Source organism: Neolamprologus multifasciatus, chromosome 19 (assembly GCF_963576455.1).
Source record: "Neolamprologus multifasciatus chromosome 19, fNeoMul1.2, whole genome shotgun sequence".
Taxonomy (NCBI): Eukaryota; Metazoa; Chordata; class Actinopteri; order Cichliformes; family Cichlidae; genus Neolamprologus; species Neolamprologus multifasciatus.
The window spans coordinates 18709436-18727744 of record NC_140457.1 but is presented as its reverse complement, the minus strand read 5'-3'; the positions used below and the strand labels follow the sequence as shown (position 1 = coordinate 18727744).

Genomic DNA, 18309 nt, shown 5'->3' with positions numbered 1-18309 from the left:
GCCCACCCTTATCCCCTGAGCCCCATTGAGCAACAACAATTTAATCTCTTTTGACCCCGATTGTTATTTTTCTTTGTGTTTGTATCTTGGCCTTTTTAGTGATCGCTTCATGATCCTCCCTTTTTGCCCCGCTTCTTTCTAAGCAGACACTTTGCCACAATCACTTTCATTATATTGAAATAAAACACTTGCTTGGATTTGCTCTTTTTGTGTTAAGAACACGATAACAAGGATTAGAATGCAGTATTAATATTCTTAATCCCTTCTCAGTTATTAGGGTCGACTAAGCGCTTTAGAAATGGCATTTAAAGATCCTGGCAAGTGCCAAGTTGAAAAATTGTTTTGGATAAAGAAGATAAACAAACCCATAGGATGCGCCATTTGATGTCATTATAATTGCAAAGAAGGATGGTCTTTCCATTGTTCAGTGGAAAGCAGGTTAGAATGGTAAACCCCTTTGTTTTATAAGAGTGGTATCTGTATTTTTTTTTAAGTTAAGTTTTAATGTATATGTCTGAACTTAATTATACAAGGTCTAAATGAAGCTGGTTAGTGTTTTCACAAAATAAGTGAGGTGATATACAATAGTTGTAATTATATCATTTTCACAATGAGAGCTTCTATTCTTAAATTGTTGATCTACAGTACTGAGCGGAAGTCTTTAGCCACCCCTAATTTCTTTATATTTTGCTTCCAAGAAACCAGACAAGTTATTCTTTGGACAATGACTGCTTTTTCAGTCATTTTCAGTCCAGTCCTTGTACCTGACCATTTTCAGAAGAATGTTTCATTTTTTAAAGTCATTTAAAACTGACCTATGAATCATTCAACCATAAAACGGGCACCTAACTCAAGGGATGAATGAGTCTATAAGTATTACAGACAACTTGGCAAAGAATCCTTTTGAAATTGTATTTTTAGGCACTTTGTTGCCAGCAGCCTGTAGCAAAAATACATAATTTAGCTTTAGCTAAATGAAAAATGCCAAAGATAACATGCAAAAAAACCAAACAAAAAAACATTTTCCAAAATGTGACATATTTTAGGATGGTGTACATAGCTTGGAATTCGAGGAAACTGAACCAATGGAGGGCAGAAGAAGTAGCACACCTTAAAATCTATCCACAGCAGATGAACAGTATTTGATAGTAATTTCTTTAAGAAATAGGGACAAAGAGCCTCTACATCTGTCCCTTCAGTTGATCCATCTACTGTTTACTGAAGCCTCATCAGAAATGGTCTCAGTGGAAGGGTGGCTGTCAAGAAGCCATTCATAGGGAAGAGGGAAAACAGAGAAAAGGCTGACGATCAGTGACAACGGGTCTTTTTGGAGTATGTCATGGTTTGGGGCTGCAAGTGATCATGGTAATGATCTTGTCAAAATTGATGGAGTTATGAACCCAGAAAAGTACCATCAGTTCTACCACCTGGAAAACATCTCATTGGCAAAAGCTTCATTTTTCATTATGACAATGATTCTAAACTTCCTGCCAATGCAATAAAGGATACCCAGATAAAAGAACACACAGTGGATCACTATCAGTCATGGGCTGGCCTCCACAGAGTGCGCAACTCAACATTACTGAACTACTGTGGGATCTTCTTGACAGAGAATGGAACAAAAGGCAGCCCAAAGAAGAGCTTTAAATATCCTCAAAGAAGCCTGGAGAACTATTCCTGAAGACTAAAACAGATATAGAGACTATTTAATCCCACACTGGGGAAAATCACTCGTTACCACAGTACAAGGGACACAAATAAAATATGAATTAGAGATATAATGAAAAAATAAATAATAGAAAAAATAAATAAATAAATAGGAAGACACTGTGCCAAGAAAAGCTAAAATACTATACAATGGTTACTATATAAAGTAAAATGCACCAGGATTTGTAAATTACAAGAAAGAGCCTAAGAGAATTTAGACCGTGTTGAACTTTCTGATACCTGTAAGCTTTTTTAAACATTACAGATGTTTTTCCAAGTGTGCATATTATTATAAGTGTCTGTCGGCTTATAGAAGTCGTTTTTTTCAACGATGTGTGGTAAATAAATATTCCCCTTAAAGTGAAAACTCTTTTCAAAAATATGTTCCTTTCTGTATTAATAGTTGTGTGTGGCACAGACCGTCCATGGTATGTGGCAGAGCCCTTGAGTTGAATGGGCGGGGATTATACGGTTTAAGCCAATCAGAGGCGCCGCGCTCTTCTTTCCTCAACTCTCATTGGTTAGAATCTGGCTGTGTATCATGCCGATGTTGCCTGGCTTTCTAATGGTTAGCTGGTAGCTAACGGTAATGTTGGCAATTTCCGCCCGTTTCTCCATAATATTACCTTATTACATCTTCAAATACTAAAAAAAACTGTCTGCAGTTGGCTATTCGGCTGTTAACGGTAAGTGTATCTCACATTGTGGCCAACCAGCTGTTATTCACCTGTTAATAATAGTAATCTAGCACATAGTCAAGATGAAAATACTTGGTGCCTTCGTTAGCTAACAGTAATAGAGCTAGCTGAAATAAAGGGACAAAAACTATGCCTAGTGCTCAATGTTCTTTTACCTGGTTTAATTTTATGAAGCGAGACTTATAATTATCCCTGCTAGCTTAGCAGGTTAGCCCACGTAAGCGCACCCACAAGCTACTGTTGCTGTGTTTTGTTTTCCTGGCAACTGACTAGCTGTGGCTCTTGTTTGCCATCCCTTTTGTGCTGCACATTATTAAGCGGTGATTTTACGTGGTGTCTTAAAATTGAGTTTCCCCTGATGGAAAATGTGACCCATTGATGTGCTGTTGTAGATAAACAGCTTTAAAATTATAATAATAGTGTGGTTGTAAGGAGTAACATTTACCTGAGCTGGAGGAAGGTATTCTCAAATAATGATGATGAATGTACTTCACTGTGAAAAATATATATTTGTTGTGGTTTATTTAGCTCTAATTTGTGTAATGAGACTACAAAAAAGCACAGGATGGAGCTCCTATTGTATGGTTTTTTTGTCTTATTAGTGCATCTAAACTTTGTTCATTAATTGTTCCTCCATTGCAGGGTGCTTCACTGTTTCTGAGATGATGATGAATGGAAACTCTCCTTCAGGTGTGTGGAGATGACCTACCACCCTTTTGGGAATGGTCAGAATGGGGCCAGATGTGCCCCTTCTTAATGAGTACAAGCAGGAGTTCTTCTGGAAGCGCTTCCCCCAAACTGTGTTGGGGGGGCCACGCTTCAAGTTGGGCTACTGTGCCCCACCTTATGTATATGTCAATCAAGCAGTGTTGTTCTTGACACCATGGCTTTTTGGGGGCTTCGGGACCCTGCTCAGTCAGTTGCAGCTGCTTCAGGAGCTCCATGCTGCGGTGCTCTCTGGTATACTTATGTGTGGGGCTGCGGCGGGTGTCCAGGCCCTGGCGCTGTATGCTGCACGGAGGAGCGGCACAGTGGAGAGACTTGGTGCATCCAACATCCTTGTTGATGAAGAAGAAGTGGAATTTACCCACTGTGTCAGCACAGAGACTGTTCGATTCATTGCTCCTGGAAAGCGTTTTGGGCTTAATGTGGTGCTGCATACAGTGCTAGCTGGGGTGCTCTGTGGCTTTGGGACATGGTATGTGTTCCTTGGCAGACTCACTGCTCTTTATGGCAGTATTGGTGCATCTCTGGTGGTCTTCGTCCTGAGTTGGGTGACGCTGTGTATAGCTGAATATTCTCTCATTGTAAATACAGCTACAGAGACAGCCACTTTTCAGGCGCAGGACACTTATGAGATAACCCCACTCACGCGGCCTCTTTACATTTTTATTTTCATCGCTGTGGATTTGGCTGATAGGTGAGTGACAAAATTAATGATTTTATTAAAGTAGTTTGTGTTTTCTGTCATAATAATTCTGACATGTTGCTGTGATTACAGGTACTCTGATGCTGTCCCTGAGCTCCATCTGGCCAGCCAGGTTCTCCACGTGCTGTTCCTCTTTCTACCTCTGCTGTGGGCGTTTGGTATCCTGCCTCCCCTGGATGCTCTGCTCCTCTGGGGCATGGAGCAGACTCTTGTTTTTGGCTTAGGAGGCTCACCCATGTCCAGCAACCTCAGGTACCAGTGAAATGATTAGCTGACATCAAACTAAAATTGAAAAATTATATCATTTGTTTTCACTTTTGAAACAATAAGATTGTAAGAAAGTCATGTGGGTCATTCTATATCCTGAGATTAAAATGGACAAACTCTGTTTAGCATTTCAGTATTGTAGGATGAGGTATGCATTTGTGCTGAGTGTTAGTGTGACAATAAAAGATGCTAAGAACTGGATGAAATGGTGGCAGATCATCTGCTGTTTTGACCCCTGAAGGGAGCATCCAAAAGAAAAAGAAGCAAAACAAAAGAAATTATAGTAGCTCAGAAGGTAAAACTAGATAACATTTCTAAATTGCCCATAGGTGTGAATGGGAGTGTGCAATGACTATCTGTCTCTGTGTTAGCCCTATATCAGACTGGCAACCTGTCCAGGGTGTGCCACGCCTCTCTCCCTATGATAGCTAGGATAGGCTTCAGCCGCCTCCACGATTCTGATAAGGATAAGCGCAAGAGAATGGACGGATGGATGAATCAGATTAAATGGTTCCGCTGGCAGTGTTTTATTACCCTGTTTATCATCATCCCTAATTTTTTTTGTGTGTCTGTGTGTGTGTACTGTCTCACAGGCTGCTGTTGATGTTTGGTGTATCCGCTGGCATAGCTGTATGTAATTACTTCATCCCATCAACACTTGGTGTGGTTCTCCTCTCCACTGCTATGGGATTTCTCTTGAGTCTGGATCTCAGCCAGGTTGGCACACTCTGCAGAGGTTCCAGGTCAGCCTTTCGGGACCGCGAATTGCTCAGAGGGGGGCCGTCACCTCCTCCTCCAACTTCCTTTGGCTGGAATCTAGGCTGCAGGGAAGTACTGCTATATTTGAGCTTGCTACTGGTGGCAATGGCAGAGGCAGGCGTTTTGCATCACTTCATCGGATCAGCTCAGTCCCGCAGCCTGATTACAGGACCCCAGGCTCCTGTCAGTTACCTCCTCCTCATACTGTTCTGCCTCTGCTGGGCTCTCAGAGAGATCCAAGGGGCCTATGTATTTGGAGGGGTGTTCCTCAATCCCCTGTACCCTAAAGGGATGTCCAATGTGCACATTTTTAAACAGAGGAACAGAGGACTGTACATTGCTGCTGCAATCAGAAGAGTCCTTATTTACCTGGGTGAGGTTTTGAGGTTTTTATAATACATATTGGAAGTCACCTTTTGTCCAGTGTTAACAGTTTTCTCAAGTGTGAGAATAACTGTATTTGAATGTGTTTAATCTGTCTGTGTTTTACTTCACAGTGTTTCCATTTGCAATGATTGCTTTCCTGGCTATGGATAAGTCTCTGCAGCTGCTCCACACGGTTTCCCTGAGCGTGGGATTTACTCGAGCCTTTAGAGTGGTATACTTAACATTTATGCTTGCTCACAGTCAAAATGATAAAAACTTGTAAAGCAATTTTGGGGAGATTTTAAACTGGGCAACAACCTAAATAACAGATCTTTGTCAAAAGAAGACTGAAAAGGGTGACACTGGAAAAATGGGTCCTCTTGACAGTTATTTATCCTTTCCTTTTATCAAAATGAAAATAAAAATGTATTAATCAGTGAGCGCCTCTTGCTTGATTTTAACAGCTTCTCTTTATTATTGTTGTTATGCAGGGATGGCAGAGTTCAGAAGATGCTCTGCTCCAAATGGTGGTGGTGATCTTGGTGCGGCTTGCAGCTGGAAACAATGTGCTGCCAGGGTGGGATGACTTAGGTACCGGAGTTCAGCTTCTTCTGGTGAGGTCAAAGTTTTCACCCACCATAAGTTCTTCAGTGCACACATTAAAATCTGACCCTTAAATATAAAACAGTGAAAAATGTCACAATTATTTGTGCTTTGACCAGCACAAATAACTCTTTACTATCCAGATTGGGGCATCTTTGTATTTTTCCACTGGCTTCTTTTGTTTGGTTGTTGATATTGAGAAGAAAATAACATTAGAGATCAGGGATAGAAGCAGCAGCTTCCAAATGCAAGTGCCTCATTTCAGATCAGCTCTCAACATGTTACTAGCTTAGCTTTGATAATGAATGGCCAAGCAGGGTATTTTGGTCATCTTTTTCGTCAACAGTGTTTTCTACCTCCTCCTGGAGAATTAAGAATATACACTATCAGGCTATATATATCCATAGCTCTGGTAAGTTCTGTGTTTTCCCTATGGTCTGCATCTTGGAAAGTGCTTAGTGTGCCTGGTAAACCTCCAAAGCAAGACACTCAGGAGGGATCCTGATCATATGCACAAACAGCCTCAACGAGCTCCCTTTGATGTAATGGAGCATTAGCTCTGTTTTGAAGTTCCCCTGAAGACTCACCTTTAACACAGTGCTAAGGTTTGCGTGTCCTGCTGACCCTAAGCCCTACAAGCTGTGTTGTCCAGGGCAGTAGTTCCTGGCAGGGTTTTCCAAAGTAAAAAAAAGCTGGAGTGCTTTGTTCCAAAAAAAAAAAAAAAGTAAACCAGGGTCCCCTGAACCCACAACCGGTAAGAAGAGGTATTGGGACCATGCTTTGCGGCTTCTGCATTAACCTGCAACCAACTTTACAAAGTTTAATGCCGGAGGACTTAAGTGTTCTGACCCCTGCTGTTGCAGATTGATTCATTTGACACGTTATCCCCATTTTTTATGACATTGTTTTTGTACTGATTACATGAAATGTTCCTCTGACACCTCATAAAATATATATATATATTAACTAATTTCCCATTGAAAGCCTACTAGGACTAACATTTGAAGCACTTTTTTGAACTGAGTGCTTTCTGTCATATTTCAGGCCTGCTTATGAAACAAAATGACTGGGTGTGCATCAGAAATTAGTGAGGGTGGATCTCTGCCTGTGCAGCTACCCTTGAAAACCCTGAAACGAATCTGATGCTCATTAAATCATATCTTTATTGATATACCGAGGTGTCAGAACTCAGCATTAAGGGTAGAGGGGGAGGTCATCAGTTTTTGCCCTTTTGGGAAAGAGTTAAAATAGCCACACAACCATAAATTTAATGCCTGCATATAGGACATGTATGATTTCGCTTCATGTTTGCTGTTGTCTTTTGGCTACAGGTGGGCCTCCTGTTTGACAGAGTAACCCAGTTTCTAGCCAAGCTGAAATTCACCCTGACTGTGTTGGTGACATCTTGGACAGAGAAGAAGCAGCGCCGTCAGTCGGCTGGAACTCTCCTGGCTCTGAACGCCTCCCTATGCCCTCTGGTCTTGGCTGTGGTGATCGTCTCTGCCCTGCTCTCTGCCCCTTTGCTGCCCCTGTTCACTCTGCCCATCTTCCTTGTGGGGTTTCCCAGGCCTCAGCGAAGCTGGCCAGGACCCGTGGGCACTGCCTGTCCCTGCCCGGATTCTGTCTTCTACCAGCAAATGAGTGGAAGTCTCGCCTGTGCTCTGAGGACGGCCTTTGCAAGAGGGTCACTGGGTTAGTTGTTCGTGCCTGAATTTTCTTTTCTTTTGTTAATAAATTAGCCGCTAATACAAAATCTATGTGTTAGAAAAATACAATTGTAGCATTAAGATTAGGGCTGTGCGATGACCAAAATCTCATATCCCGATATTAGACATCTATCGTCCGATAACGATATAAATCACAAAAATGTAACATTTTCTGTAAATTCTGTGAATCTCGGGCAGCTCGACTTGCGTGAAGTGTTTCCAGCTGGCGATGCATGAAACTGTATATTTTTTGACATAAGTTGTAAAGGCCGCCGTTTTCTTTGTGAGTATTTATTACACGACGTGCTGCGGGGGAAAGCCTGTTCTAACGTTTGAGTTTAAGGTTTATTTTTTAGCACCTGACGGCTCTTTTTTACTTCTCATCCGTAAATACTCTGCATACTCTTTTATGTGATTCTGTTTATTTTGAAAAGTCTCAGCAGGATCTTGAGCTTTATTGTGAAAGGTTTATGTGGAAAATAAACAAGCGGACGCGCAGTGGTATTACCGTCTTTGTTACTAATGACAACGCATAAAAACAGGCGCTTGTCCGTCCATAGTGTGGTTATATTAAATATAAGAGAAAGAGAGAACTGTAAGAAATGAATATAGCCACTACAGTGACCATCAAAACGATGAAAAAATATTGCCGTAAACATTTATTTTGCGACACCACGAAACAAACGATAGTGTAAAATGAAACGATAGATGTTTTTATATCGTCATCCGATATATATCGTTATGTCGAACAGCCCTAATTAAGATAATGACAAAACCCGTCATGGCATCTAAATTGGACAGCTAATAGTGTTCACTCCCTTTATGAAGCACCTGAAACCTGTTAATTATTAACTAATCAGTCACAGTATCTAAATTTAAATCCGTCTTAAAAGTTGGTTTTGCTTAACTTACAATACACACAGTGTTTTTCTCCATTAAGTTTTTCTTTTTACAGCTCTCAGTAAACAGAGGTCACGTTATATAGAAAAAAAAGTACTTTTTTTTTTTTTTTTTTACAACAGTGTGTTTTGACGTGAGCTGTAATTGCAGCAACTGAACTCTTGTATGGGTCAAATGGGGACTGTATGCAGATCCGAAAGCAGTGAAGCATCATTTCATACGGTTACACAGTAAGAGGAATTCTGTTGTGAGCAGACTTTTTGCACTACGGGCAGTAATGTGAACTTACGTGATCCAGTTGAGCTTTCTATGAAGTGACCCTGAAAAAAAAATAAAATAAAAAAAAGCTTGAGTCTCTATTCATTACATCCATATATTTCCACACCATTAACTGCGTAATACGCCGAGGCTAAACTGAGCTGCTGCTCGGGTTTTGTTCTCTTCCCAATCAGGTGGGGGAAAGAGAGGAAGGGGGGAACATGCAAGTAGGGACTTGTTTTTTATGGACTGATGATTTAAGACTGAATAAAACCAAGGTGATGTAATCAGTCAGTCTTATTGCTTTTTCTGAGCTAGGGAAGCTGTGGCTGTGATGTATAATTCAGAAAAGTTGCTTGTTAGGCTGAAGCTCACAGTCAAACGGTGGCAGTTTGTAGTGTTCTTTTGCTTTGCTCACACTGGGGGCCGTGGTGCAGTGAGCAGGAAAGAAATCTGCCCAGTGTGTCACTTCACATCATGAGGTAGCGGCTGGGACTATTCTAAGATGTCAGCATGGGACATGACATTATCCTTGAGCCAAGTGAGCACTAGTCAGGTTAAAACAAAAGCTTCCTTTCACCTTGCTGCTGCTGTTCATCTGTGTTGAAATAAACGTCTGTCTTCTGTCTCAGAAAATGAAAATCCACCTTTGTACAAAAAGAGCAAAGTTTTAGGGACTAATGGAAAGCTGGGGACAAGAAGAGATTTAATATTTAGATCTCTGTGCAGTCAGCCAGTTAAATCAGTAGCACGACCTTCCTGTACTATCGTAATTGTATGCATCTCCAAGCAGCTCATCCAGTAACCACATTATCCATGTAGTCAGCAGAGGGATGCACAGCTGATACAAAATGAAAGACTCCCGTATGTGTGCTACATGTTTTATGTTCTGTGCTCATAGTCACATCTCCTTACATGTTGGATGTATGGATAACTGATGAGTCTCTCTCCATTTTCAGGTTCATTAGCCCCAGGTTCTCATTTTCTTGGCCGCTTTCAGGACCGCATGGTTTGGATAATGATCCTGGAGAGGGGATATGGCTACTGCACTGTCAACATTAAGGTACTGTATCCCTCTGATTGTCTATTAATAATCTATGTAAGAATCTAAAAGATTACATAAGGTGGGGTGTGTTTGTTACAGGGCCTGGAGCTGCAGGAGACGTCTTGCCACACGGTGGAGGCACGGAGGGTGGATGAGGTTTTTGAAGCTGCTTTTGAACGCCCTGAGCGGCTTGGCTTCACCCAGGGCTTCAATCTGCATTGGGGCAATGCCCTCACCCCGAGTGCTGCACTTGCAGTACAGGTCTACTCTGATGCCCGAAATGTGCTGTCCGGTATCATTGACTCTCATGACAACTTGAGGAAACTTCAGGATGACTTCATGAAGGCTCTGATCTGGTTGCTCTTGCGATATTGTGTGCAGAAGCATAAAGGATTTTTATGGAGCAGTGAAGAAGTGTCAGCGGTTGGTGGGATGAAATCCCAGTCTTCACAGTTAGCCCAGACAACTTCTAACCAACCACCTGAGGCTGTCATGGTGGAGTCCAATGTGTCTTCTATAAGGTTCAGACAGGACAGCTCCAGTTTGACCTCCTTTGGTGACTGGTCAGATGAGGATGACTTATTTGGCCCTCAACCAGCCAGACGGACAGTTGCATTAGTGACTGCAGAAGCCCAGTCTGGACACACCACCCTGCAGATGGGGGCCTCTCTGCCGGGCTCCGTGGAAATGGACAGTCTTTTTGAAAACATGGCCCTCTCTGCACTGCAGCCACTGCAGCCTCTGGGACTGGGTATTGGGATGCCAGCTGTGGATAAAGGCCATAACTCAGAGGTATTCGGTGAAAGGTCTGGCTCTCTCTCACATCTGAACTTCAGCTGCCCCCAGTCTGAGGTATTCAACCTACCAAAAGGGTGGAGGACAGCACCATTACTACCATCCCGCTTGCTGTCTCTCAGGCCTTTATTTCCTGAGGATTGGTTTCGATTTACCTTGGGACGCTTTGGGCCTGCTGTGCAGGGTGCAACCTCAGAGGACATGACCAAAGCCCTCAAGGAGGATGAAGCTTTGAAGGAACTGCATATTCATGTTGCACTTTCGTGTCTCATCTCACTGGGGGCAGAGTCTGCCTTCACCAGTCCTAGTTATGTGTACAGGCTGTATTGTGGAGATGTACCGTGGACAGAAGGACTTGAGTGGCTGTCTTCAAGTAAAGAACTTTACCAGCTCACACTTCAGGCTTTCAGGTAAAATTGCCAGTTAGGACCTCTAGATTGTGATTACTATAATCAGCCAGACTTAATTGAGCCAGAGCATCCATAAGAGTTCTGCCTTATGCTTTTGTTTGCCTTCAGGTTCAGTTTTAAGCTGTTGTTTGATCAAGCAAGCCTGGGGCCAATGGAGTCCCCTGAAGAGTTGTTCAGCACTCTGGAGGAATATGAAAGGGACTGGTACATCGGCCTGGTGACAGAAAAAGGCTGGCATGACAGCGTTCTTCAGGAAAAACCCTTTCTATTCTCACTAGGACATGATCTCACAATGGTAATAAGACATAACAAAGCCTCATTTACACCTAAGCTACAAAATATACAAATATAATTACAGTATATTATCCAGTTGACATACAATTTAAGGTTCTCATAAATCCATGTGTTCAGCTTAGTTGGTTCCACTAGTTAGTTTGTAACATTATGACTGTCCTTGTGTGCAGGGTACCTACACAGGGCGAGTGCTGACCCTTCAGGAGCAGCTTGTACAGGTGGGCCGTCTCAATGGAGAAGGGGTGAGAGGCCAGTGGGCAAACCTCTCCTGGGAGCTTCTGTATGCTACTAATGATGACGAGGAGCGGTACAGCATTCAGGCCCACCCCTTCATGCTAAGAAACCTAACCGTTCAGGCAGCCGATCCGCCTCTAGGATACCCTATTTACTCATCTGCCCCACTTCACTTCCCTTGCCTCTGAGCTGTGGTTCCATCTTTCTGGTGGGAGTACCACAGAAATTCATGTTTGAACTGTAGCAAAGTCAAGAGAAATCTTGAGTTCAGGAGTTTTACATTTTAAATTGTTGACTCAGAGTTTGTGAAGTGTCAAGTTGGCATGGGACCCAACTTAATTCTTCACATTAATTCGAGAGATGGAGCAGTGGCATCGCCACCAAAGCACAGACATTTTTGTGTTTATTAATGTTTGTGCTGAAACAAAAAGTGAATAAATTAAGACCCCTCCTCTCCAGGAGACGACTAATAAATACCTCTGGTTTAATTCGACGTTTTAATGTTCATGTGATCCCCCTTCCCATCCTCCCTCACTTTTCCACAAAAAGGAATGAGAATTTTATTGCTTTGTTAAAGAATATCAAGGATGTGCCTTGGGGATGTCTCGCTGTACACGTATGGTGTTTAGTGCTGTTGTTTTGTTTACAATTCACTTGTTTACAATCTAGAATGAATCTGTCCACAGTTTCTTGTACATATTGTTAATTTTTATATGTGTAGCTGTATATACTTACAATAAAAATAGCTTGTCAAAAGCTGTTTTTCATTAAGCAAACTTGCCGGGATAGAGAAAACTGAACATAACTCAATTTTTGTAGGCATTTAAAGGTTCGTTGCAGAAACATTGCCATTCTTAATATAGTCTTTATAGCTTGTTGTCCATTCTTCAAGGCTGTGTACCACAAGTTGATTATTGGTTACAAACATTTCATTTAAGATAGGAAGAGGGCACGGAGCTTTCAAATCAGTTATGTCTCTAAATATTTACTTCAAGACTCAATTCAATTGCATTTATACATCGCCAGTTTATTGCCCGCAACAGCCATCCCAAGGTGACATGACATGAAAGCAGAAATTTTGAAAAAAGGAGAAGAAAATACAAAGTCCAACATTAGGAATGCAATTTCCTCTTGAGGATGTGATTTTCAGGAGGTCTTCGGTTTAGTCAAGTTTGCAGAGTCTGCATCCTACAAAAGAAGACGCTAACTGTCAGCACTTGATTTGCACCAAAAATGAAAAATTCTTTTATTCAAGGTTGAAAATTGTCTGAATATATATCATGTTGACATCTGTAAATCTTGAGATACTTTATTGGTCACAATCATGCCCCTTACATTGCCCAACTATTTCACTGTAGAGGAATGTTTAGATTCTGTAAGTCTTTAGAGTGTTTATAGTGTTTCCTTTTTTTTTTTTTTGGTCCCAAAATGATCCTCCTTCATCCCAAGCAAGTGAATCCACAATGGCTAGCCAGTAGTGGCATGACCTTTCTGCATGGCCCTCAGCTGTCACTGTCCAGCAGAGGCCACCAGACACACTGGTCAGTCAGTTATCCAGTCAGCACCAGGGGGAAGTAGTCATGCTCACTGTCATACCCTAGCCACTGCCTTCTTCTTATTAGACTCAACCAAGGTCAGTAGAAGCTAGAGCCTCCCAGCTGTTAAGAGACAGCGCTGCACACATAGTTCAACTTTATTCAAGTATTTTCAGCCTGTTCACACAGTGAGAACCCCCCAGTCTCAGGTCTAATCTAGCACAGCTAACCTTGCAGAATACAGCAGCAGCACAAATGTTGCAGAAAGAAACTGCAACATCTGATGTGCCCCAAGTAAAGTGGAAAAAAGCTGCATGTTCACCTGCATGCTCCTGACCAAGTGAAAATGTGTAAAACAAATATTATGAAAAAAGGTTTTTACTAACTCATAAAGCCCAAATATATACTCATATTGATCAGAGTATTTGGTAAAAATATGGTGATGTTTGAATTTCTCAGACCTACACTAATATGTAAATAATCTACAAGGGAATTTTGCACCATAAAAACTTTCTGTACCTACCCGTACAGCTTTGAAATTCTGCACCCATTTTTTGCCCAACCTGTCGGACACGGACCAGGCGAATGTGGGCGCATACTGCCAGGCGTAGTAAAGCAGGAGCATGGGCTGCTGAGAGATCCACATCTCCTTGACACCATTGGAAATTCCAACTAGCATTAAACGCACACAGCGATCTGTTGGCATCCTCTTCAGATGTCCAACTGTGGGTGGAGGCTTAAAGTAATGAGAGGAAAACTTGTTACTTAAAACATAGCTTTGAAATGGTTATATTAGGCATATAAACTAAAAAAAATACCTTGTTTATTTCTGCTGTAAAGGCATTTTTGGCGATTTGTGATTGGACGGGCCCTGGACACACTGTGCTAATTAGTATTTTTGGGTAGTCAGTCAGCTCAGTTCGAAGGGAATTAAAGAAACCCTGTGGATAATACAGCAGAGATCCAGATCTGTTCCCACAAGCCAACAACTAATACATTTAGTTGAAAAGAATTAAGAGAAATAAAAAAGTCATAATCTCCTTTCTGAAATCTCATCACCTGAAGTGCATGCTTGCTAGCAGAGGCACCTGTTGCAAGAGGCGCAGCGGTAAGGCCAAAGAGGCTGCTGACAGTCACGATGCTCCCCCTGCCTCGCTGCGTCATGTGAGGCAGCACCTGCTTGGTTAGAGAGACCGTACCTAAGAAGTTGAGCTCCATCAAGGCCTGGCACACATCCACGCTGGTTTCCAAGAACAGAGAGCGCTGACTTCGACCGCCATTGTTAATGAGGATATCAATCTGATGAGGGATGGAAAAGAACATCATCTGAAATCTCATTTATTTCAGTTTACAGTTCATAGACACCAGAGTACCTATAGTTTTGTACTTTCTAATTTGTTTTTATTTTAATTCAGTTAGTTTTCAGAGTGGATTTTGTTGTTTCAGTTTAGTTTTTATTAGTTTCAGTGGAAGCTTTAATCTTTTTTATTATTATTAAATAGAGGACACATGTCTCATCAAAACTATCACGATTGTAAGGGTGAATGTTTATGGAGAAAAAACATTGTTTTCAGCAGACATTCAAAACAGAGTAGCTATCTGAGAGTTTACAACCTCAGAAGAGATGGTGCATGTGGATTTAAAATGACAGTTAAAATGCTCTGATCAGATGATGACTGCTGGAATACATCTCAGTAGGTCTGCTTTTGTAAAAGGGGCACAACAGTGTTAGGCTTTAAAAGTGGTGGAACATGTCACAGCTAACAGGGGGATTTAATAACTGCAGTTTGATCAATCCAAATTTGAAATAGTTCCTGGAAATCGTGGGTGCCACATGGTCCGGGCTAGAAAAGGAGACAGACAACCGGGCTTACTGTGAGAACAAAGGCCAAAGGTCAGCATCTGGGGCTGCATTGGTGCACACAGCATAGGTAACAAGCATATCTGTGACAGCACACCATTAATGCTGAAGGATACAGATTTTGGATGCTGGTTCCTGGTTTTGTAGTAAAAGAGTCCAACATGCCTGCAGTTCAGACAGAATGTTGACTAAAAACAGCTCCAATATGAAGCAAAAAGAGGCCCCACACTGGAAATACGTTTTGCTATATTTTACCTTAGCCCTTTTTCATGTATGGCATATATATCCGGGTTTTCTACACCTTGTTAAAGTAAAAAGTCTTTAATTTACACACTGTCACAGGTTCTTAGAAAATGACTTGAATAATGAAAAAATAAACTACATCCACAAAGTGAAGTGAAAATAACCATCCATTAAAGGATGTCTTTAAAATAAGACAAAGGTGGTCTCTATTATGTAAATCAAACCCAGTATTTGAATGTTATAGATGAGTTGTTAATGCAACAACAAAAAAATTCATGAAACTATGAGCAACTGCAGTGATCTTACGTGTCCAAAGTACGCAATCACAGTTTTTGTTTTTGTCTCATGTGACCTCCTCTCCAGCAAATCAAGTGGAAGAACAAGAATATCCTCATCCTTAAGTTCAGAGGTCTCTTAAAGAATAAAGGACAAAAAGCATTCATTTAGTCACTTTTGAGTAAAACTGAACAAACTATAACTGACATATAACTGATATGGAAACCTAACATGTTATTAATGTGTTATACTCCATATACATCCATGTACCCAAGCTTAAGTGTTCCTTCACATTAAGTGGGTTTCTTTTGGCTGGAATCTACTTTACTTTGATATAATTTGACAATTTAAAACAATTTATCTTACCTAAGCAATGGCGTTTCACTCTGTGTAGCTCATCCTCATGGCGGGCAGACAGGATGAGACATGAGCCACACTTTGCCAGCTGGTAGGCCAGCTCTTCTCCAATACCACTGGATGCTCCAGTGATCCACACCACCAACCCTTTCAGCTTCCTCTCTGGTTGACACAAACCACAACAGTCAACATTTCCTGCTACAGTTCTTTGGTCTTTATAAACTTTCAGAGAGATAGCAAAAACCTAAGGAGCGGCCAAATCCATAATCTGGTACATCGGTAAAAAGGAAATAAAGTTTCACTCCACCATCTGGTCGGGGCCTTTCTGTGTGGAGTTTGCATGTTCTGCCCATGTTTGCATGGGTTCTCTCCAGGTACTGAAGCTTCCCTCCACAAGTCAAAAACATGCAATTAGTGGGGTTAGGTTAACTGTTGATTTGAAATTGTCCAGGGTGTACATGGAAGGATGGCCATCTCAAACATACCAAAAATGCCCGAAAGACCACAGATGAAAACTAAAGTGGCTGGTCACAGTATCCTTTCCTTTTTTCCCTTCAGTAACATCTAAACAAGTCAAGAGAACTCTCGAAGAGATAGGTATATCATTGCTAAGCTGTCAAATCAAGAGATGTCTTCATGAATGGAAATAAAGAAGGTTTAAAACAAGTTGGAAACCACTGGTTACACTCAAGTACAAGAGGCCAGATTCCTGTAAGTTTTAATGATACTCTATGCATCATGCTTTACTTTCTAATTATGGTGAAGACTAAAGTGCTCCTTACAAAACTATCTAACAGCATAAAAAGTTAACTTTTGACCTATATTTGACTAGCTACAACATCAAACTCCTGCTTACACATTAACATGGCAGGCCTACTTATAATGGTACAGTATAATCCCGGTTTTATCCCCTTCAGTACAGCACAGTACAAAATGAATTCACATTTTAGGTCTCAGTGCAGGTTTTCAGTTTAATTTAGCTTTTTGTAGCTGTTGTCCTTAACAGTGATCCTTGGGCACAACTTCCCTCTTTAAGGTATTGCATTTCAGCTTCACAAAAATCACTGCACTGCTATCAAAGATTGTTCTAAACAGAAACACCTTTACTTAATAAAACAAACTCTTGGCTGACAGACAGTCTGTGCTTTTCCTTTAGGATAACTTTGCACTTAGTAACATCAACAGGCTCTGAGGAGGCCTCCTCTGACTGCCACTGCTCCCTGATACGAAAACATTTGTGAATAATTGATAAAAGAAAAATGTATAATCTCTTCCAAAATTTGCCAGGGTCAGTTAGACTTATAAACTTAGCCTTTGCTGATTAACGTTTTTTTATTTTTTATTTTTACTGTCCCCAACAGTTGCAGAGATGCACATTTGATCAGAAATCTGAGCCCCTTCTTTATTAATAAGAAACTTCTCACAGTGCTGGGGGATGATTGTTTCACTCACCTGGCCTTTGCCCTATCAGACTTGCCCAAAGCAGAGTGAAGTCTGCATCCGCGAAAATGAAGCCAATTAAACAGACAAGTAAACAAAATGCTATGAAGCAGCTCAGTGCAGATACAGTGCAGGACTCCATTCCTTGTAAAACAACACACATGCACAACCAACAAACTTATGATTTAAGTAACTACACCGCAACCTATAATGAGAGGTGGTTAAAGTGTAACCACTTGTGTAATCACTTCCTCTCTAGTATTTTCAGATTTAAACCTAGAGAGCAATATTTAAAGTCTTTATTCTTCTTCTTCATAATTTTTAAAACACTCTGTGGCTGATTGGGATCCATTCCTGCCTTGTTAGAGTTCAAAGCTGATTAACTTGTGGGTTCCCACTTTTTACCCCAAAAGACCAAATGTATCATATTTCTTGTCTATGGATCCAAAATGTTAATTTGATGATATTTGAACCATTTAAATATTACTTTAGCCTAGAGACATGGTTTTCCATCATGCTTGAAAATGCACCAAAGTGTCATCAAATTGCTCCCTGGTCATTGTAAGAAGTTATCTTTGAGGCCTTTTTTTTTTTTTTAAACTATGAGTCAATCTTGACACCAATAGGAAGGAAGTTGATATCAAGCTTGCCATAAAGAATTTCAGAGGTTATGAAGAATAAGGGTCAAGAATTTACACCAATTTCAAAAGTCTTTGAAACTTACATAGTGGGTTTTTTTTTCTTCTATGTCACAGAAACATGTTAAAAATATATATAATTTAAATTAAAACTTAGTCTCATCACATTAAAATTGTGATTCCAGGGCCTGGACAAAACTGGTGGGCTATTAAGGACGTTATTTCATTAGACGGTTGGTTATTCAGGTGAGGTCTGAGTATGAGTGCCCAGGTGATCTCGGCTAGGTTTTTTTTTTTTTTTTTTTTTTTTTTTTTGGGGGGGGGGGGGGGGGGGCACTTTAAATCTGGGAAAACTTATCCAAGCGTCATTCCAAAGACTCCTACAAGAAGATTTGTGAAAGAATAACCTCACAAGGATTTTAAAGCTTCTACGAAGACGTGCATTTATTGGGTCTTGCTGTATCTGCATAGTGTTTGGTGTGATGTTG

The 18309-nt window shown here is 41.0% G+C and overlaps 2 protein-coding genes and 1 long non-coding RNA gene across 3 annotated transcripts; 1 reads left to right on the top strand and 2 right to left on the bottom strand.

Annotated features, from left to right (window-relative positions):
- Window positions 1-2155: 2155 nt before the first annotated feature.
- On the top strand, window positions 2156-12227 carry pcnx4 (pecanex 4). Its single transcript, XM_085142303.1, has 11 exons — window positions 2156-2393; window positions 3048-3825; window positions 3907-4086; window positions 4695-5233; window positions 5358-5458; window positions 5718-5840; window positions 7161-7521; window positions 9653-9756; window positions 9838-10943; window positions 11052-11238; window positions 11408-12227. The coding sequence occupies exons 2-11, from the start codon at window positions 3128-3130 to the stop codon at window positions 11657-11659; spliced, it is 3651 nt and encodes a 1216-aa protein (XP_084998429.1). The 5' UTR covers window positions 2156-2393; window positions 3048-3127; the 3' UTR covers window positions 11660-12227.
- LOC146496415 (uncharacterized) lies at window positions 7824-8305 on the bottom strand. Its single transcript, XR_014871018.1, has 2 exons — window positions 8193-8305; window positions 7824-8150 (listed from the first exon to the last, which is right to left on the bottom strand). It is a non-coding gene; the product is annotated as an uncharacterized LOC146496415 (long non-coding RNA).
- Window positions 10659-18132, bottom strand: LOC146496413 (dehydrogenase/reductase SDR family member 7-like). Its single transcript, XM_085142314.1, has 7 exons — window positions 17196-18132; window positions 15753-15905; window positions 15417-15523; window positions 14066-14305; window positions 13825-13947; window positions 13530-13742; window positions 10659-12659 (listed from the first exon to the last, which is right to left on the bottom strand). The coding sequence occupies exons 1-7, from the start codon at window positions 17344-17346 to the stop codon at window positions 12618-12620; spliced, it is 1029 nt and encodes a 342-aa protein (XP_084998440.1). The 5' UTR covers window positions 17347-18132; the 3' UTR covers window positions 10659-12617.
- Between the last annotated feature and the right edge of the window lie 177 nt (window positions 18133-18309).

Coding starts and splice junctions, on each gene's coding strand:
- pcnx4 (XM_085142303.1), top strand. CDS start 3,128: ATGGTCAGAATGGGGCCAGATGTGCCCCTTCTTAATGAGTACAAGCAG. Junction 4,087..4,694: donor CCCATGTCCAGCAACCTCAG/GTACCAGTGAAA, acceptor ACTGTCTCACAG/GCTGCTGTTGATGTTTGGTG. Junction 7,522..9,652: donor CTTTGCAAGAGGGTCACTGG/GTTAGTTGTTCG, acceptor CTCCATTTTCAG/GTTCATTAGCCCCAGGTTCT.
- LOC146496413 (XM_085142314.1), bottom strand. CDS start 17,346: ATGTGTGTTGTTTTACAAGGAATGGAGTCCTGCACTGTATCTGCACTG. Junction 15,906..17,195: donor TCTGATAGGGCAAAGGCCAG/GTGAGTGAAACA, acceptor TGTGTCAACCAG/AGAGGAAGCTGAAAGGGTTG. Junction 15,524..15,752: donor AGTGAAACGCCATTGCTTAG/GTAAGATAAATT, acceptor TTATTCTTTAAG/AGACCTCTGAACTTAAGGAT.